This window comes from Grus americana, chromosome 8 (genome assembly GCF_028858705.1).
Source record: "Grus americana isolate bGruAme1 chromosome 8, bGruAme1.mat, whole genome shotgun sequence".
Taxonomy (NCBI): Eukaryota; Metazoa; Chordata; class Aves; order Gruiformes; family Gruidae; genus Grus; species Grus americana.
In genome coordinates this window covers 25,993,001-26,014,658 of record NC_072859.1, presented here as the reverse complement: position 1 = coordinate 26,014,658, position 21,658 = coordinate 25,993,001, and the positions used below count along the sequence as shown (strand labels likewise).

The 21,658-nt window shown below is 46.4% G+C and overlaps 1 protein-coding gene across 2 annotated transcripts; it reads right to left on the bottom strand.

Annotated features, from left to right (window-relative positions):
* Nucleotides 1-12: 12 nt before the first annotated feature.
* RAD54L (RAD54 like) lies at nt 13-19,704 on the bottom strand. 2 transcript variants are annotated; one of them, XM_054833733.1, is made up of 18 exons: nt 19,585-19,704; nt 19,401-19,481; nt 18,267-18,386; nt 17,446-17,506; nt 15,550-15,685; nt 14,691-14,760; nt 11,995-12,283; nt 11,486-11,610; nt 9,484-9,634; nt 7,519-7,645; nt 5,337-5,411; nt 4,771-4,901; nt 4,554-4,664; nt 4,286-4,409; nt 3,891-3,969; nt 3,624-3,803; nt 2,087-2,250; nt 13-899 (listed from the first exon to the last, which is right to left on the bottom strand). In XM_054833733.1, exons 1-18 carry the CDS (start codon nt 19,585-19,587, stop codon nt 698-700), a joined length of 2,229 nt encoding a protein of 742 aa, XP_054689708.1. In that variant the 5' UTR covers nt 19,588-19,704; the 3' UTR covers nt 13-697. The 2 variants fall into 2 exon arrangements, with proteins under 2 accessions (XP_054689708.1, XP_054689709.1); XM_054833734.1 differs by lacking the exons at nt 15,550-15,685; nt 19,401-19,481; nt 19,585-19,704 and having other exon boundaries at nt 18,267-18,310.
* Nucleotides 19,705-21,658: the final 1,954 nt, after the last annotated feature.

Sequence of the window (21,658 nt, the reverse complement as noted above, 5' to 3'; positions counted from 1 at the left end):
ACTAAAGTGTAAATTTTATTACTGGCTTGTAATGTGACCTAATTAAAACATTGCTAGATCAGGGGATCCTGCCCATAACAAAGCAAGTGGTTTTAGAAATAGAGTTACCTTAATAGAGCCTGATTTCTTACTGCCTGCATGATCTTTCAGGCCAGATATTCAACATACAAGCTGATTATGTTTTTTTCCTTGAATAAATCCTCTTGGTCCCGAGTAATCAGCAAGGTTCACATTTCACAACAGAAATGGATCCTGCAAGTTTCTGATCAGCAGCTGTAAGCTAGAGCTGTCAAGGAAAAAAACATGACTGTGCCCATCAAGTGCTATGTAACTGCAGGCTTAACTTAAACCTGAAGGCAGAACTTGGCTGAGTGGAAGGCACAGACACTAACAGCACAAGCAGCAGTGCTGAATCTGATCAAGCACAGAAGGTCCAGTTATTCCCAGTTCACAAAGGGCTGTTTTTCAAGCACACAAGAGAACAGCAGAGAAAAAGCCATAGATTCCTTGCTGTTGCAGTAGACTGACCAGTGCTAAGGGCCTTCCAGCCTCTCCAAAACCACGCTGTTCTGCTATACCACAGCCACGCGACAATCCAGCATGTACTGCTCCCCACTGCCCCTTTCCCTGAAAGGGATTAAAGTGGGGTGGACTGCCACAGCAGCCTGTCCTTGCCCCCACAGGGGACAGTAACCTGTTAGGGAATCCCTCGCTGCTCCTCATGGGAGTGATGATGGAAAGTGAAGGTGACAGCAGCATCCCATGCAGCCTTCAGCACGGAATCCTGCAGCCCCCGCTTATCGGCACAGTGGTTCCACTGGGAGAGGTCAGAGGTGCAGTCAGACCCTTCAGGAGGGGGCCGTACCTGGTGGCCATTCACACAGCGACGACACTTGATCCTGGAACAGAGCCAGCACAAGGTCAGTGCAAGGCTCCTCTGCTTCTTTAGCATACAGGTGGTTTAAAAATGCAGCCCAGTAACATTTGGATTAACTCCCCTTCACCTGCAACACTGGCAACTGGATTTTCAGACAGGATGAATTACTACCACCTTTAATTTGAACACACAACCGCCTTCTGGCATGTATGACAGAAGGAATGACTCACATTTTGGAAACCCCAGGGTTCTGTTTCTAATGGCACTCCCCCTCCATGTTTAGCCATGTGGGAATGGTCCAGTGGGACCTAGAGGAAGTTCAGCAGGAATTTCCCCTGAGAGGTGAGGGATGTTGCTTAGAGCAGATCTCAAGTGAATATCCCCACTGCTAACACATTCTTTGCGCTGCGTCAGTCTTATTGAGTTCAAGAGAGCACACAATGCTCCAAACCGCTCCATCCCAGCTCCCACCACCAGGTTGTGCTCAGGCTGTTCTGGAGATGCTTGCTGAGCTGCCACATAAGGAGACAGAGAGCAGCAGCAGCCCTGCCAGCAAGGCTTGTTGCCATGCAGACCAGATACCTACAGAGCTAAGCTTTGAGTCAGCTTAAAACTAATCCTCTTCACTTCTTGCCTGAACTGAGAGACTTAACTATCACAGTGAAGCATTTTCCTGCACTCCTTGTCCTCCTTCTGGTGGCTACAATATCACAGGTCTCAGGGTTAGGGGAGAAGGGCAGAGAATGGAGAAGAAAATTCTTTCAGTCCCCAAAATAGCACTTAGGCTGGCCTCATGTATTCTTAGCAGATAGAGGAGTCCTGGCAGAGGAAGCAGCTCAGCATTTGGAGGTCACAAACTACCAGGAAGAGAGTAACAAGGAAGAACCAAGTTGGGCTCCACCAATTTGAACAGCTTTGATCGTTTTCTCTCTTTTCACTAGGTGTAGTATTTCACAGCCTCCAAACACAGGCAGCAAAAAGATAGTTTGCTCATCTGTCCAGCCAGCACAGCTTTTCCAAGACAACAAAAAGGGAGGACAGCAAGGAAGTGCTCATCTCCAGGTGGTTAACAGCTTTAGAAGCAGAGACACTTGAGGCCCTCCCTCTCTAAGCTTCCTCCTGCTGCCTGAGGAACCCCAGAATCAGTAGGCCAAACTGTGGAGGGTTTTTTTTTGCTGACCCCATCCATTAGTCATTCGGTATACTCACTTGTCATGGGTGTCACTGGTGGTGGTCTCATTCAATGTGAAGAGCTCCTTCAGCTCCCCGAGTGAGAAGTGCCTTTCTACATCCTGCTCTTCATCAACCACGCAGCTGCTGAGGGCCTTCTTGTGGGTCTGGCGCTGGAATATCTTCTCCTCTATGGTCCCTGTCTACAGGAGAGGGGGTCAGAAATGAAGCACAGTTGGGACATTTGTTAAAGGAACACTACATCAGGAAAGTGTCACAGATCAACTGGCAGTAAACTGTCAGGACCATTTAGTGCCTTGCCAGACCAGTACAGATGACAGGCAGGTTTTACTAGCTGCATTCTAACCACGTCCTACTTGGTTGCTGATCTAACCCAATTCTGCTTCTCTTCTCTTTCACTGTGGCTAAAGGAGAGGATCCAATGGATGTATGGATGAGGAAGAAGTGCAGCTGCCATTTGTGGCTGGAGCTCGCACATTGCACCAGGTTGTGCTGACAGGAAGGGAAAGGAGCTGAGCAGCTACAGCCACTCTCTCACAAAAAAACCCAAACACAACTTCCCCTAAAATACAGCAACAAGGGCAGCCCTAGGTGACACAAGCATCAGCAGTAATTTGCTGGTTCACCCACACACAGATCAATCACGCCTGCTGTCTGGAGGGACATGACTACTTCTAGAACAGATGTGCAGAAAGCCCATCTATGGGCTACATTTTTAAGGCAACACGAAGAGAAAAATGCTTGGTTTGCAAACAAATGTAATACAAAGGAGGAGGGTGATTAGTCATCATTTGCAGACCGGTTTGCTAGTTCTGAAAGCAAAGGACCTTCCTGCTTCCAGGTGCAGCCAGGTCACAGAAAAAGTGGAACGCCGTGAGGAAGAGATGGGCAAAGAACATCTGCTTTGTCAAAGTAAAATAATAATTGATCAAGGAGCACAAGCTTACAAAAAAACCCTCCAAACCAACAACAAACCCACCCACAGGCTGAACTAATAAGGTGAACAAGGGCAGAGGGGGGACATTTCTGAGCAGTAATCACTGGCACTTCTAGACAAGTAGCCTGAAAAGATGAGTCTCCTTCGGGCTTTTCCTTTACAGAGCAGTTACCCCACCTGCTAACTGGTAGCCCCATTCCAAAAGCTGCTGTAATTCTGGGAATGTACTTGCTGTTTATTAAGTACAAATAAACCCAACCAAACCAGACTTCAGCCAGACTGAAAGACCGCAACTTCAGCATCAGACATCCCACAACATTAAAGAAGTCAGATGCCCAAATGACTTCAAAGGAGCATCAGATCTGGAAAGTTGCAGTTGTTTCTATTTCTCAGAAGCCAGTCACCATTAGAAACTAAGGCTTGAAGTAATGACCCTCTAGCTCAAACCTTCATGGTTTTCCATGGCAACACATCTAAGGGTAGGAAGCAACTAAGTTCCAATCAGTTCTGGTCACTGACATAAAAGGGTTCTTCCCCCTCTGATCCCAATCACAGCAGCCGCAGTCTGGGCTGGCACCATGAACTCCACGTTGAGGAGGTGAGAGGAGTAAGACTCACTGAAAGTAGTCGATAGATATAGCATGTCTTCTTCTGGCCATCCCGCCACACACGAGCCATGGCCTGCTCGTCATTAGCTGGATTCCAGTCAGGGTCAAACATAACCAGTCTGTTAGCCCCGATCAAATTCAAACCACAGCCACCTGCTTTGCTGCTTAACATGAAGATAAACTCAGGGCTCTGTGGAAAAAAAGCAGGCTTGGATTAAACTGCAGAGGCAGCCATACTTTTACTCACAGCTGCTCAGATCTGGCAGGTTCTACTTACCGAGGGGCTGTTGAATCGCTCTACAATCTTCGCTCTCTTTTTAATGGACATGGTGCCATCCAGCCGGACATATAAATACCTAGAATATACAGCATTTGCTACAATCAGACTGCGACCTTTAGGTCATCCTACTTGAAAGAGAAAAATCTTTCACAAACAGCCTTCTAATGAGGGCCTGAGCTTTAGGAGCTTTTGTAGAGGGCCAGAGCTTTTCTGCTGAGTGACCCCAGTAGCCAAAGCACCAGCCACATTAAGTTCAAATTCAGGAACATCCGAGGTAAACGACAGATCACAAGTTTCTGTTGATAGAAACTTTAGAAATAGCCAGTTTCTTCTACAGTGTAGGCTGTAAGTACAGTCTTGCAGGATTAAACAAACGAAGCCCAAAGACAAACCTCCTGTTCCTGCAGAGCTTTTCAAACAGGTCCAGTGTCTGAGTGTAGTTAGACACTAAAACCACCTTGTCATTACTGGTGCTTTTTGTAACAGCAAGGATGTAGTCCAAAACCAGCATCTTTCCTGGATAAAAAGGAAAGAAAGAAGAAAGCTAGAGCAGAAGTTCCCAAATTCCAGACCTTGGAGGGGCACTTGATAAGATGCTAAATGCAGTCTCATGGTTGCCTGTGTTAGGCAGCACATTTGTACTTTTGAGTTCCACAGTACCTGAAAGCTGGGGCTCCACAGATTTGGTGCTGTAGCCAGCAGGGAACAAGTCCAGGGCTCCCATAAAACCTTCTTCCTCTTCCACACACTTATCATGGATAAGAGCAGGGTCTGGGGAACAAACAGAGCTCAGGGACTGTGGGGTGCACAAAGGAGACCCAAAAAACCCCACCAACAGCGCAAAACCCAAACCCATTACATGAGTGGAACGACTCACGATTGCAGAGCTTCTTCAAGGACGTGATGGAAGAGAGAGATGACACACTGATTTTGCCCTCCTTCAGCTCCTCCACTGGCTTGGCTTGTTTCAGGAAGTTCTTGTACAGCTCAGCCTGCAGAGGCGTCAGTCTGAAACAGAACAAGAGCTCTGTAGTCTCAGCCCACGCCCAAACCAGCCCCATGCTTCTTCCTCCTCTATCTACAGAGTGCATTCCTTTTAGCCTGATTTTTTTTAGCTACAGCATGGACAGCCTAGAACTGCCTCCAAGGCTGTGGCAGACCATTGCTATCTCAGTCCAGAGCTGGAAGAGAAGCTTGCAGATACTCTGCACAGCCCAAGGCTCTGCTGTACACAGCTACCCAGAGCAGACCAGCTGGCTATCAGAACCACCAGTTGTGGGTTGTCCATCCTTGCTTCAGGAGGAAAAGCAACATATTGTCAATGGCTACAATCTCATTCCTAGAGGGAAGCAGTCACTGTAAGTACTGAAGGGCTTTTTGCAATGTTTTAGTCCTTCCTGTTGCTCCTTCAATCTCCCAGGCAGAGTACATGCTTTTTGGTACCTGCAGCAGACCACCTGCTCAATCTTCACTGGCAGGTATTTGGACAGGATGTCTGAAGTTCTTCGGATTAAACACCTGCAGGGAGGGAAATTAAGATCAGATGCTTGGATGACATCAAAACCCCGTTTTATCACTATTATTCCTCATGAGCTCAAAACACAGTCCCTTCGATACGTTATCTCCAAAAGACTGTGACAGTCCAACACATGGCAAAGACCAGACACCCACCATCCACACGAAGCCATGCTGAGAGGCTTCATCAGCCCACGCTACAGAACCCAATAAAACCCACTGTCTTTGTGAGGCTTCCAAATTTGGTTCATGAGATTTGGAGGGATCAGGCATGATCCCACCTAACAGAGCCCAAGTCCCTTACGAGAGAAACTCGGCTCTTCCTCAGACTACCAAAAGCATTCTCAACTTGAGCTACAACAGACCAGCAGCATGAACAGCAAACAAGGACAGGATTTAACCACCACACACTATGGACATAACCCAAAGCACAAGCAGGCAGCTCCCCATGTAATAACTTAGTAGCCATCCTCAGCCAAGATGGCTTCATTGTCTGGCCAAAGATTTCAGCAAAGGGCATATCCTTTGGGGCTCTAGAAACGCCCCATGAAGCAGCTCTACCATACTTTAGAAAAGATGGGATGGACTAGAAAAAGTGCTGCACTGAGCAATCAGAATAAGAAAGAGATGCAGAAACCCAGTTCTGCCAGGCAACATCGAAAATATGATATTATGAAACCTACAGAAGAAAGATAGCAGGGATATATGACAGCCCCAAAATCTGTCAAAGGAAGGAATAATCTGGTCTCCAAACCCATAAGCAGCAGGATGAAAAGTAACAGGCTTAAACTGCAGTAAGGAAGATTTATGTTACACATTAGGAGCATTTTCTAACTGCAAAGACAGTGATGCCCTGGAAAAGGTGTCCTGGGGAATTTATAAGGTCTTCAGTGCTGGGTGGGGCTTAAGTAAGGGACAGTTTAGATCTAACACCTTCTACCTTAGAACAGCAAGATATATTAGACACCTTCTCCAGGGCCTTTCCAGCCGTACACCTATGATTCCACATGCCTTTACATCATTCATTTGTAATTCCTACCAAATTCAACCGATTCATCTGTTCCTACCTACGTGCTTCACCTTCCCTGTTTGTGTACCATGACTGTTGCACAATAAAGGAAAGGACACAGACCTCAACACAAGCATTCCTGAACACACTTTTATACCCCTTTTCCATCAACTATAAAAAGAAATAAATGCACCTCAAGAAGGAATAAGCTCTTCTCCTCCCAACCTTTCCTTTCTCTTAGGCTTCTGCAAGCTGACCTGAGTCAAGATCAGGGCTGTTTTTATAGAGAAGCTGTACTTAGCGTGAAATTCAATTTACCATGACTATGAACTGCAGGATTGTATTTGTGATGGTTGCAAAAGCTCAGATTGAAAAAAAAAAAAAAAAAAGAAAAAAATGAACACACCAGCAATGCTGGGAATTCAAAAGAGTCTCTAGTATGAGTTCTTAGAGAGAGACAAGTGATTGCCAGCAGATGTGGATAAACTGGTTGTATTCAAGAGAAAAGAAACCAGGTTTAAACAAATACCAAAAATCAACCAAAGAGAAATAAGACAGCATTTTACATCAGAGGTGTTTTCTGGAGATCAAAAGTCACATCTCTGACACTAGTAGTCTAATCACAGTCCTACAGAGCCAACACAGCTATGAAAGTGTGATCTGGGCTTTTTTGTGCCTTGGGCAAACAGCAGAACTGAGTGACATTCTTAATACTCTTTCTATCTGTCACTCAACATCTGGGCTGGATGGATCTCAAGTCTGAGCCAGTCTACACTGCATTTACATTAACACAAATAAAAGAATGCTGCCTCAGATCCCAGGAGAAAACAGAAACATAAGAATCAAATCATGATTCAGTATCTGCATACGTTTGCTTGCGGGTGACTGCAGCTAACTGTGCCAATTCAATGTGCTATTTTTCAGGAGTAAAGCTACATGCTATGTAGATTTCTTAGGCAATAAATACTTGCACAATCACTTCCTGAATAGACGTAACTGGCAAGAGAATTCATTACAGCTACAACAGTAATTTGGAAACATACCAGTGTATACCAAGGGTTTATGCAAAAGCTCTGCAAAGAGACAAGGGATGAAGTTCACCTGTTCACAATACTGATCAGCTCTTTAAGCCTCTCTTCTCCTTTGTGTCGCTCAGCTTCACTTGCATCCGCATCTCTGCCTTTCAAGATGGGAATTTCAAAATGTCTTTTAAATTCCTGTGCAGTCCCTGTACAAAAGAGAAGTGAAAAGGTGACAACTACCACCAAATAAATTTTGGTTAGTACCCCACTGCCCCCATTATCATACCATAAGCATGGGGCCCAGCAGATAAAAGAAACTCTTGCCCCATCAGTATGGTTTGTTTTCCTTTCTAGCCAGGAAAGATTCAAACAGGCAAATCTGTACAACAGAAAATAATTTTGTACTCCAACAACAATGCACTGCCAAAGGTCATACAATTTTAGTTAAACTTGAGTCCAGTCAAGCATGTACTGGTTTTGTTCCCATTCCAGCTACACTTTTACTTCCAGATTTCGTCCTTGCAAACAATAGCACAGGCATTATGTGTGCCTGTTCCAAAATTATCTGTAATCAGTTGCTTATTACTGGTCACAGGCTGAAAGTGGGAAAAATGACTTCTGCATGCATGCAGCTTTGCTGGCAGTATTTACAGTATTAATCTCATCTCAGAAAGAGACAAATTGGAAGCACAGGGAGACTAGCCTTGCCCAAAGTACACGTCAAGCAGGCAGGAGAAATCACATCAGCTCCCTGTAATAACTACCCAAAATTGAAGCACATGGAAAAAGTGGATGTAGAACATCTACCACCCCATCTCATCCTTTCCTTGAGAAATCCTGGGGGCAGAACAGATGAACAGAAAGTGATACAGCCCTAATGCTGCTTCTAAGACTAAGAATCTGAGTTGTGCATGCACTAGAATTAATGAGAAGCCTCTTGGACTGGACGCCAAACAATCTGAGACAAACATGGGTGGTGAGTTGTAGCAACAAGGGCATGATTTACAGATTATTTCCATTCCTTGACAGAAAAAAATGACTTCTCTTGACAAAGCCAAGCTGCTCCACACTGGAAAGCAACAGACCTGCTTGTAACCCAGTGATGCAGGAGAGGATGCAAAGACTACTTTGCTTTTAAAATTAAAACAGAGCTTGCAGACATAAGCAGGGCATAGGAGTCAGAGATACAATATTTCAGTCTGCTACTAGCAATTGTAGAAACTCACTGAAAACTCACACTAATCAGTATCTCACCTCCAGACTCTTATTCTCTCTCAGATGAAGTTAACCCCATATTCACAGGCGTCCTTTGCCTTAAAGCACAAGAGCACTCTTAACTCCACATGCTAGACGTCACCCCCAGCTTTCTCTCAGATTACCTGGAAGTAGAATGGCAGACTGCCAGAAATTCAGGCTTTGTTGCCTAACTCTGCCACAAGGTACACCATTCCGCCTTGCACCAGGCACTTCAACCTCCTGTGCAGATGGATACAAGAGAGGGAAGAGGGAAAAGCTGTCTACCAGGCTGTCTTGGTGCTCAATGCAGAGAGCATGTCATGTCAAACCCTCCTCTCCACGGACCCTCTCCTAAAAGACATCATTCCTGGCTTAGATTTCTGAATTTGCTATTGCCTGGGAGTGCTGTGGGAAGTACGATTACAAGCAGGCTCTTCCTGCCCAGCAACTCCTACAGTATCTCCAAGGGCTTATTGTCAGAGTAACTCCTAGCCTACGCGGACATTTTGGCTGACCGGTATAGCTACACAAGATCACAAGATAAATTATTTTACCTTAATTATTAATTCCCCTTCCAAAATACCTGTTAGATCGGTGTACTTTAAATTACAATCCTCTTGAAACAGAGCTCTGATGATATCCAGCCTCTAGAACAGAGGACTCTGATCTAGACTTTCTGGATACAAACTGAAGGACAATAAATCTCCAACCTGTACACGACCTTCCCTCTAACATCTTGATTGTTGCTTTCACTGGCACTGCCAGCAACCTCCCCCTCCCGCATATGTCTCACACATTCACTTCTTACCTAGAATGCCTGAATTGACGAAATGCACTAGGCTGAAATATTCAAGCAGGTCATTCTGAATGGGGGTGCCTGAGATAAGGACTCGTCGAGGTGTATTTAAGCTGTTGAGAGCCTGGTATGTTTGGTTCTCAGAGTTCTTCAGTCTATGGCCCTTTGAAAAAAGAAAAAAGGAATTAAAGTGATAAATCCAGTGGTCCTGATGGGAAGCAGCTTGGAGATCCCCATCAACACTGACATGCTGTATGCCCCACAAGGCATCTCACCACTTTTCCCATTCCTGGTAGATGGACTAAGTTATGGATGTGTATTCAACTATTGCAACAGATTTCTTTCAAAGGCAAGAATCTGGTGGGAAACCTGAAGCAGTAACATGAGGAAACGTGACATTACAAGCTTCCTGGACCAGGAACACCTGAATCACACCCAGGCAAGAGGGCCTACCATGAAAATAACAACCACCATGTGGTCTAACGATGAGAATGGTTTCCTGTTCAATGATGGGGATGTTTTCAGCTACCAACACCAGGCACTGAACTCTGCACCAGTAACATTGCATCACCCAAGGTCAAGATCACAAGCCATTCAGACCACCTACATCCAGGATTGCCAGGCCTTTGCACACTAATAAAAATAGGTTCTGCACCTCTAACAGGGGTAATCTGAATACAGGCCCCATTTCCTATGCCTGGGAAAAGCAACTTTATTAGCATCTGAGTGCTATGCTGTAGGACAAAGCTTAAGTGATGACATGCTTTTTGTAAGTGCCAGAGCACTGCAGAGCCGAGCATTTATTTGAAATATACAGAAGACACAAGGCCAAGGACCTGCATTCCCAACATCCCTAGCTGCTGGCCCCACCCCAGGGGCACTGAGAGGTGTGGGCAGTCACGGACCTGGTAGATAAAAGGTGGACAGGAGTTATGCTTGTGAGGATGCTCCTCACACTTTTTAAGCTCCTCTTAACACCGTTCTAACAAACACAAAACCAAACCACTGGGTGGCACCACTATTTAACAAATCCCCTCTAGCCGGCAGCAGAGGACACCTCAGCAGGCTGAGGCCCCCAGCTTGATCGTTTCAAAGAGGCAGAGGGCATTTGCTTTATTTTGTCCTTCAGAGCATCTCTGGCTCTCACTACCTATAACCACAAATAGGGAACGATCAATGAAAAAACAATTCCATTTCAGCCATGCGAAAGCAGAGCCTGACAACACAGGCTTGGCAAAGCTAGACCCAGCAGTCAGCAAGCCAGGAGTCAAGCTGGGTCTGTCTCCTCTTGAACAAGCAGCACATGAAGTAACTCCTCACCCAGCTCTCCTACCTCTGCCCCAAGCAGGAGACTACAGACAGAGGAAGTGTGTCCTGCCACAGGAGTGCCCTTCAAACTCCGCCACAAGCACGGAGTAAGATGGCCAGATAAAGTGGCTGACAGCAGCCAACACTACACACAAGAGCATGCTCAATCACAGAATCATTTAGGGTGGGAGAAACCTCAGGAGTCTCCAGTCCAACCTCTTGTTCAAAACAGAGCCAATTTAAAAATTACTGGGCAGAACATGAGGCCAGGCCAAACAGAAAGTACTTACCACTTTAGCACAGACAGACACGAACAAAGGAAAACCAGATCAGCGAGCCAGGGCACTACCATCCCAACAGAGTAAGGCCTCTTCCAGAGTCAGACAGGCAGCAGACCTCCTTTCTGCTACATATTTCACACAGAGAGCCCTAATAGGTGCCCCCACCCTGCCAGGGACCTACAAACTGGCCACAGTTACCACCACCTGGATTTTCTTCCTATCTCTGATCCTGAAAACACCCTCTCTTGTTCAGGCTTACCCAGTATGGACAAGTAGTTTACCCAGAGCCTCTCAAATACCAGAGTCCTGTCCACAGCTAAACCTTGTTTCCCACTGCCCTCTCCCCTTTTCAAAAAGCTGAGTTAGTTTCTTGAGATCTGGGAAAAACTACTGGGAACAGATTACCCTTAAAGGTTCCCCTGTACCTCATCACATATGACCAGCCCAACACTGCCCTTCTGTAATGCCTCGGCATGAAGTCGGAAGGTCTCATAGGAGATGATCAGGATCGGTGAAGGCACTCGCAGGCCACGCTGGTTCATAAAGCCAACTGCAGATGGAAACGGAAAAGGAAAAAAGATGGATGAGGAAAACTAATAGAAAAGGGTTCAAGTTCTCTAGTCAAAACTTTTGCCTTAAAAATCTAGGAAAACCTGTCTGTTTCAATTACTCTGTAGCATCCCTTCCACCCACGTATACCCATGCTCCTTTCCCGACAACTGGCCCCATTTCCATCCCCCTCCCACCTCTGCCCACTCCTTTCCTGGCTTCTGGCTGGAGCAAAGAAGAGGCACATGTTAGTGGAGAGACTTTAATCACTCTCCAGAGCTCTAATGACAGCTCAGAGATGTTCACATCAGCTGCTGTAGGCTTCTTCCAATGCAAGATTTTGACCTAAGCCAGCCAACCGCACCATTTGCAAACATTTCTGTACCTAGTTTACGGTCAATCTCTTCTTTGGAGCCTCCATCAATGGCCAGCGGCTGGATCCTTCCCCCCAGCCATTTCTCTACTTCATTGTACCAGTTTCTCACCAGGCTGGAGGGAGACACCACCATGGCTTTCTCAATTTCAGGCTTGCAGTCTGGACTTTGCCGGAGAAGCGTCCACATGAGTGTGATGCACTGCAGGGTTTTGCCCAGCCCCATTTCATCTGCCATGATACAGCCGTGACTCCCAGGGATCCGCCGGCTCGTCACACAGTCCCAGAGGAATTTCACTCCCTGTGAAAAAATTGTTCTCTCAGAGCAGGACGGGGACATCAGCAGAATGACAACTTCATTACAGCTTCATTACCGCAACACACAGGACTGATACTATAACAAACAGCAAATCTGCGTAGCACATCCCTGGGGACATGCAGTGTTCTAATGAGACAGAGGGAAATCACCCAAGACGCAGCTAAAATGCAGCCGCATCTGGTTTGGAACAACATTACTGGTGCCAACACGTACCTCATAACATGCACAAAATCCTACTACATTTTAACTGTACAATTACAACTTGCTTCCTGACATGAATTCCCAGACATTTCTACCCTTGGCTGCATTAGATAGGCCCAGGCCATCAGCTAACCTGCATCAATCACTGCAAACAGGTTAATCATCTTAACACCACCCAATTAGGTAGTTTTAAAAACACAGAATCATAGAGAGAGCAGAATTGTTTCTGCTGCCTGATTAACTCCCAGAATACCCTCAGCAGCCCTCATCGCTTCTGCCTAGAAGCATGATGACTCACCTGGGGGCTCAAGGTCCAAAGCAGATTTAACTTCAGAGAAGAAACAGGGCTGAGGTTATAGCCCACATCACATGGGGAGAAGAGCTCAGCCCTGCATTAGGCTCTGACACATTACCAACACAGATAAAAGGGGAAAGAACAAAAAATGTTCCTCTATCACATGATGATAGAGTGTCAGAAAAAAACGGGGCATTGTCCTGGGAATGTACAAGCTCCCTGCATTGTGCCAACAGAGCAGGGATTGAGGGTCACAGCCGAACACACCTGGATGGATTCACCCCTCTGTGCTCCACTATTTAGGACTGAAAGATGGAGCACCTTCACTTGCACTATCAAGTCCTTTTCTTTCTTTCTTAGGCCCTTAACAAGAAGTTAATGAAGTTTATTTAGGCCAGTTGAACAATTATGAAATACGTTACTGACTAGAAGAGTGCATTCGGCTGGGGATCCAGTTGGGTAACCTCCCAGCAACTGGGCAAAAGACATGACAGAGACAGAGCAAAGCTGTCCAACAGTCTGGGAGCATCACCTGAATAAAGCAGCATAGGAATTTTAGCAGGCAAAAACTTACTAGTCAGACTAGAACAGAGACTGCTTTATCAGAGATATCTAGCTGTCAAAAAAACAGCGTGCCTAGGACACCAACATAACTATCATTACTTGACAAAAGCATCAGCAGGCAGCGTCTTAACCCAAAAGCAGAGTGCCTCCAGCTATGTAGCCAGAGACAAGCATTACACTGGGTCACAGGTTCAGTACCAATTCAGAGATAAAAGTACAAGCTAGGAGCAGCCTACAGCGCTTCCAGAGCCATCTAAAGATCTCCCATGCAGGGACACATCCAGCTTGACCCGCTTAGCCTGCAAGATCAGCAATCACAGCTTCCATCTGTGCTGCCTCTAGGCTTAAATGATAACATACTGCATCGGTGATGAACTTCCAACTGTCCAGATACCTATGTTAGATATTTGGAGATTAGTACACACTGGTTCGATATTGTGATGTTGCAAATATTTATGACATAAAATGTTTTTCAGCACTTGCTTCTGGCAAATTCCAAGTCTACATAGGTCACAGACAGTTCATACCTACAAAGGGTAGCCTCCAAATAAAACACAATGAAGTAGGAATCTACTCCACACTGTGTTGGGAACCATCGTACTAGAAAGAAGAGCCTTAGCGTTTCCTTGCTCAGACTGCAGATTCAATTAATTCTGCCGACCAGCAAAACACAGTGGTGGACAGTCTGCCCTGCCCGACTCAAGACTGGGCTGCAACATAATTTATTGCAACTCTATCCCATCACCTTGCACACTGAGTGCCACTCAGCAGAGCTACCTCTCCAGACTTCACAATAAGGCTGGACTTTGAGCCCTGACTCTGCAAGATCCCATCTCACTGCAGAATCTGGTCTTTTCCTAAGATATCATTGGTGACACAAGTCAGCCTTTTATAACCAGTGCACAACGGTCACAGAAACTCCCCAGTTTCCACTATGAGCTGACCTGACCTACAAACACAGGGAACACACCTGTGCATTAGGCAGCATCACGTTTAGGCTGGGAGCGCTCTAACTCTGATTGATCAGAGACAAGAGAAGAGAAAGTTCTCACCCACAAGCAAGCAGTAAATTTCCACATTTTTAAGGACAAACAGGACTGCTGTAATACTCCCAGCATGTCCTCTTGCTTAACACGGAACAGAGAATACTTGCAGCATTCAAACCTCTAAGAGGATGATTAAAACAAATGTTTCACTTTGTATTTGCAACAGACTAGAGTCTGTTTGACTGTCACAGTTGGTGGGTAACAATTCCAGCAAAGGAACTACAGCTTTTTGAAAAGCATCAATTTCTCCAGCCATTCTCCCAGGTCCCAGTGGAAAACTTACTTCTCTCTGATGGGGCCGTAAAACACGACTGAGGACAGGATCCACCACAACATGGACAGGTGCTTTGTCCCTGCAGGAGGCAGTCAAGGAAGAAGACAGTGCGATTAATGAACTCAGCACAGCATATGTTTAGGTTTTTTTAAAAATCTCACTCCTATACTGAGGACTCCCCAGTGGCATGAGGGAAGCAACTGCCAACAAGAAAGCGAAAAATGGATTAATTCAGTTTTGAGAATCAAGTCACAGGGTCCTGATCTACAATCTAAAACATCAGTGAAAACATCTATTTGGGTTGTGGTTAAAACAAGGGCAGAATGTGGTTCAGAGACATAGTTTAAAAATCATTATTATTTTCCTTGTTTCAATAACAATATTGTAACTACATTACTGGAGAGAGGAACCCCCTCCTCTGTCCATGAAGATCCAGCTGACAGCCCTTTTAAGTTATAACAGCAGCACAAAAGGAACTACTTCAGAATAAAAACCATTAGGCAGCCTAACATTTGACTGTCAGTCATCTCCTTTTGCAGGTCCCTAGATGCTGATGTTCCCTGACTAACAACTAAGCCATAAGATTTTCTAAGCAGTTTCTCCATGTGTGCATCCTCATTCCCTGCAACAAGTTTAAGTTTTTGATGAGCAGGAGATGAAACAGCTGGTGAAAGAACACAAACAATCCAGCATGGGTACATTCCTTCTTTGATTGTTACCATACCTGAAACAATTCAGAGGCAGAATACTTGGAACCAAACTTCACTTGATGTTCAGACCCCAGCTCAGACACTTTTTTGGGAAGAAAGCACACAAACCTACACGTACAAGGTCAGAGCTGAAGCATTTGTGCCAGGTGATGACTCACTTGTCTATTTTCAGCTGGTCGTGGGCACTCAGCAGCGGGGGCTCATACAGGACCAGAGCTCCTTCCTCAAAAGGGTCATGGAGCGGGTTCCTCAGCCCTGCTCGTTTGATACCCAGCGCGCGCAAGCCCAATGGCCCTGAAAGTAAACAAAGGGACAACTCAAAGAACAACTGCTTCCTGGAAGAAAGCAGAGCCTTGCAAAAGAGCCTGATTTAAAGAGTCTGAGTGAATTAATTGGGTGCTGGAGTGGAGATGCAGGCACAGCTGGTGGAGACAGCAAACCCACGCAGGGTGGTTGTTTGGCAGCACTCTGTCAGCACACAGTGGGTAGCTCTGCGGCAAGAAAGAATACAAGAAGCAGAGGCAAAGATGGAGCAATGGCGCTGCCCGTCACACTGGGTGCACCAAAATAGGTACAACTAGGTGCAGCAGATGCCATATACGCTGGCACGCAACAGTTTAAGCCGTCTTGCAAGGTGAGTGACAGCTTCATCCCAGACCTGTGCCACTGGCATCCAACCACAAACAGGCACATTGTCTCCATCAGTGATCTCTGGGCATCAGAGCTACTCCTCGTACCCAAAGGTTGTTGTTCTAGTTTTTTGACAGACAAGGAGGATTCCAGAACATACACCTCAGGAGCTCAATAAATACATTCCCAAATGTCAAATCCTCTTTTTGGATTACCTAACCCAGACTTAGCCAGAGTTGTATCTTTTATGCAAGGTCAGGAATTGATCTTTAACAGTGATGAAGTTTTACAGTATCACAGTTAGCACCATACTGCCATTACCTACTCTAGGGTATTATTTTCTCTCTGCTGAGCTATAGTAGATGTTTGGCCTTGGAGCCAATTTCTGTGAAAAGCAGAAGCCAAGGATGAATTCCTTTTCCTAGTACTATATTTTGATGTCACAGTTTTGGAATGGAGATGAACATAAAAAGAACATGCAAAGAAATCACTTTTCCCATCAAAACTCAGGCAACTGTGTTCCCAGGATTGATTTTACTTGGGAAAGATTCAAGCAGGGCCAATTTCCCCACTGCTTGCTAAAGCTCCTTGCAAAACCGAAGTGTATCACAAGCTGAGGCAACAGTGCATGCACACCAAGAAAAGAGCACATGAAACAGCCTCATCTCCCAATTAAAAGAGGAAGATTACAGTCACAGAAAGCAGCTTCCCCAGTTACAGTTCTGTTTCAGATTCCTGACAAATCTGCTTTTCCGCAAGCTAACTTTGTCAAACTCTTTTGGGGCTTGTCATTTCATAGTCAGTGTCTGCCTACAGACATATTTTTATAACTAAAGTTTGAGTGAAAGTGGTTGATCTGCATTTGAATTTTTCAGCTGGATGGTGAAGGGGAAAAAGGGACTAGAACAGGCCCGTTTGTTTCTAAGATCTCGTGTTTCACTGATTCAAACAGCTGAGGCTTTAAACTTCAAAACTGCCTTGCTTTGAAGATCACCTTGAGACTCAACGCACCAAGCCAAGTAGAAAGAAAACTGGCACATGCTATCTTTTTCACCTACAGCCTTCTGTCTGTTAGTATCATTAGGATATTATTTAGATGGTAAACCTTCATCGCTTGGAATTCATCTACTTTTGTATATGCGATATGGTGTACAATCTTCTGGCACTACATCAAATACATAGCAGTAAGAATACAAAATCCAACTCTGAAATATGGGATTATCCAAACTAAACACTAGTGAGAAATATGAAGACTTTGCTAATGTGCTGGTATTTTTCTTTCAAAATTAAGTCAGGATTTCTGGAACATATGCATCAGTGCAAAAAATAACAATAATCCCCACAGATATATTTGACAGGCCTGAGCATCATCTGTTTTACCCGAGTCAGTCAACACAGACAATCCTTAAACCTCCTCATCTTACCTTTATAATTTGGAATGGGGACTTTGAAGGGTTTGGACAAAATGCTGCGGATAAAAGCCTCCTAGGAATTCAGAAAGAAAACACACTTAAGTCTGAAATCAGAGACTGCTCAAGAAGGCAAACCCAGGACATTTTTTTGAGAGCTCAATTTTGCCAAGTGCTTAAAGTCCCTCTATTCAATCTATTCAAGCTTCAATTCCAACTATTTTCAAGAGTATCCAAAAGGAAGAAAGTAACAAACCAGGACAATTCCCCCCCCCCAACTCTGCTTTTCAAAACCATTTTCCTTTGGGTTTTCTAATGTGTGAAATTGATTTTTCATAACTCCCATCTTCTCAAACCCACTGGCATTATTCACTTCTTTAAATGCCATTGCTTCCCCCACCTTGGTAATTCATTCAGGCAATTCATTTCCTGTAAAGGAGCTGGGTTACCATTGCAGAAACATCCATTCCAGACCAGCAAGCATGCAGCCAGTCAAGCACCTGGTCTCCAGCAGCGGAAGCCCAGAGAGAACCAAGCAAGCAGACAGCACGTGAGCTATCTGTGTGGAAAGCTACCCACATCCCTGGGCACCGTCCTTCACCTAGACCCCACAAGAACTCTCTTATTCAGGATTTCCATTATAGAAAATTCCCCCACCTCACCTCCTTCAACATTAAACATGGTTGGAGCTAGCCAGAGGTCTCTCCTAAAGACTCTGCGGCACTTTCATAACACCTCTGATTAAATGAGTCCATGGAAGCACTTGGACTCCCTTGATGAATGAGCTCCATATGCAAACCACCTGCTATGGTATGCCAGCAGTAACACCCACTTACATGTTGACTGCTATCCAGGCAGTGAGGCCTGTTGGTCAGCTGAGCCAAGGGTTTCCGGAAAGGCGACCTGTAACATTCTCCACTCTCCGTCTCACTGACGGGCTTCTGCCTCTTACGAGTCTGAAAAACAGAACCAAGACAAAACAACTCAGGGGCATCTGGTGAGGCCAGAAGATAGATGCATCGCTGTCACACTCAGTAAGCACCTAACCACACAGGCAATCCACCCAGCCAGCTGAGCACCTCTGAACAGACACAGTCGTCACTCATCACTACTGCCAAAGGACAGAACCAGCAACACCACCAAGGTCACCTAAAGTTTGACCTGCATGAAGGTTAAAATACTCTCCTAGTTAAGAAAATAGCTACTGCTTTCTAACCTGTAAAAGGGCAGGCTTGTCTGTGCTAAGATTTGTCCTATTGTTGTCATCCCTCCCCCCCAGAAAGCAGAAGGACAAAAAAGGAAGGGTCAATAGCATGGAACAAACTACATGAAAGTCCCCAGAGGCTCCCATGGCATCTGTTGTTATGCAGGTGAAAGGCCTCACACTGAAACCTAAATTTCAGACACTTAGCAAGGCATGAAGATAAATAAGTCATTGATCCATTTCCTGATTTAACACAGTCCTCTTCAGATTGAGGCATGGCTTTGACCACTTGCTGGCACAGAAGAAAGGACGTGACACAGAAAACACTAGGTGAGACTCTTTGACCTGTATGACACAGAACATAGCATCACAACATTGTGTTTTGCCTTAAACATCTACCTGTTCCTAGTTACCAGCCCTCAAACAAAACACTTGGAAGCTCTCCCACAGACAGCGTTTTCCATAGTTGCGAAGCATCATCTGTACATGATGAAGTTCTACCAACTACATGCCCAGACACAAGTCTTCTCCCAACTGGTGAAAACAGCATAAACTCGGGGTCTGATCCTCAGTCCCCAGAAGACGGGCACGATAACAACCTCCAGGGACTGACTCGGCAGCGGCGAGTCCGCCGCCACCCCGCACCGCATCCCCCTGCCCATGGCTGCGGAGGCCCCGGGTGCCACAAGGGGCTGAGCCCGCCCCAACGCGCGGGCGTTCCCCTCCCTCCCCTCCGAGGCCGCTACGTCCGGGGCACTTCGCTCACCGTCGGGAGGTGCCGGTCCTCCTCCTCCTCCTCGTCGCCCGCCTTCCTCTTGGCCAGCTGGCTGGGGGCCAGGCTCCTCCTCTGGAAGAGAGGCACAGCACACAGCCTGAGGGGGCAGCGAGGCCGGGGAGCCGCACAGCCCCGCAGGTCCGGCCCGGCGCCCCCCGCCCGCCCCGGCACTCACCATCGCCTCACAGGGAAGGGAAGAGGGGGAACGGTAACGTCCCACGCGCGGAGCGGTTCGCGCGCGCCGAGATGGAGGCGGGAAAGGCACTGGGCGGGCTCGGCCCCACCCCTTCTCCGAGGCAACAGGCATGGCCGAGCGAGCGCCGAGCCGCATCGACCCGCTCGGGGCGCTGCTGAGGGAGGGAGGGAGGGAGGGAGGGAGGAAAGGGGGCTTGACCGACCCACCGAGACAGACAGACAGACAGGCCGGCAGACTGACAGACAGACTGACTGACTGACTGACAGGCAGGCCGGCCGGCCGGCAGACTGAAAGACAGACAGACTGACAGGCAGGCAGGCCGGCCGGCAGACTGAAAGACAGACAGACTGACAGGCAGGCAGGCCGGCCGGCAGACTGAAAGACAGACAGACTGACAGACAGACTGACAGGCAGGCCGGCCAGCAGACTGACAGGAAGGCAGGCCGGCAGGCTGACAGACAGACAGACTGACTGACTGACAGGAAGGCAGGCCGGCAGACTGACAGACAGACAGGCAGGCAGACTGACAGTATGACAATTGTATGAGGTTCAGCAAGGCTCAGTGCTGGGTCCTGCACTTGGCTCACAGCAATCCAATTTTATGTTATTTTACATACTTGTTCAGAGTATGGTGGACCTTAAGGCCCTGATTATGGACCACCACCTCTGTGCACTCGCAGAACAAAAAGACAATCCCTTTGGTACATCCAGAAGGGTATTTGGGGAAGGAGCTGGGGGGAGGGTGAAGAGCAAGCTCAGAGCAGCAGCAATTTGAGAGTAGATTTGTTTTCCTTGAAAGAGAAGGGCAGGCTAGTCCTCAGGAAAAAGCGAGGCTGTTCCTGTTCCATGGATCACACCTGACATGATAAATGAGGCCTGGTGCTCACCAAGCAATTTAAAGGACAGACTTTTTACAAATTGCAAAATCACAGCATTTTGGACACACCCAGCTAAATTCTCCTTCTGGCTATGCAGGGGGAACCCAAACAACGCCATGAAATAAGCCAAGTCCTCTGATCCATGCAGTTAACTCTTCCATCAGCGGGCAGGGAAGGCACCCTCAAGGTGAGATTCCCACACAGCCTGTGACACAAGATGTGCCTCTTGCAGGACTGGGAGCATGTCCTCTGGAGCCTGTGCGTTCCCGGAGGCCTCTGCGGCTGCCAGCATTAATAGATCTTGGGAAATTTGTCACATCTCCAGACGCCATCCGTGGAACACCTGGGGACAGGCGGGGAGTGAAACGTGGCCTTCACTGCAGTCCAGCAAAGCAAACAATTCAATATGTGATGCGCTGCAGCTCTTAAAAGGACTTTGTCTTTCCTTCCTCCTGCAAGGAGGGAAAGGAGAAGGGGAAGGATGGATATCCCCTTGGTTGGTTGTTTCACTGGTAAACTTGGGCAATAAATTAACTGCAAACACTTCAGTCACAGTTGCACAGTCAACCTTCTTAAACATCACGAAATACAAGAAGCCCCTTTGACACTATCCTCACCTCAAGTTACTATTTTTCTATTCAGTTTATTAAACATCTATGTTAATACAGTTATGCACCTCTAAAACATGGACCATAAAATAGAGGGGATATAAGACAAAGTCAAGTTCTTGCATCTTTAGGACATGAGGTGTAAGTGGGCATAGATGCTCTGCAGCCATTTATACCTCCCGAATATCTAGTACCTTAACTTTATTTTTCCCCCCTGTCTTTTCCTTTTAAATCCAAATCCATTTGCCAGTATTTTATTCCCAAAGTGCTTTCAGAGCTCAGTGACGAATGTTAGATGTTGCAATTACTGGCTCACTGGGCAGAGAGTGGTTCTATAGGAAGGTAATTGGCTATTTTTCCTGGCATGAATAATATTCACATTAACCTCCCTTACCACAGCTTTGAGAGCAATTCTGCTGCATGCTTTTTTGCCTGCAATGGGAACAGACACATTTTCTGGCCCAGGCCAGGCTGGGTCAATAATAAGAGGAAAGGGAGGCAAAATGCTTTTTCCTGCTCTCCATAGAGTGACAAGAAAGAGCCTAGACATCTTGCACCCAACACAGG

Excerpts from the sequence above, each read along its gene's own strand:
- RAD54L (XM_054833733.1), bottom strand. Across the intron at positions 4,902-5,336 it reads GAGCAGGTGGTCTGCTGCAG|ACTGACGCCTCTGCAGGCTG; the intron begins GTACCAAAAAGC and ends GTTCTGTTTCAG. Across the intron at positions 4,410-4,553 it reads TGTGGAGCCCCAGCTTTCAG|GAAAGATGCTGGTTTTGGAC; the intron begins GTACTGTGGAAC and ends CTTTTTATCCAG.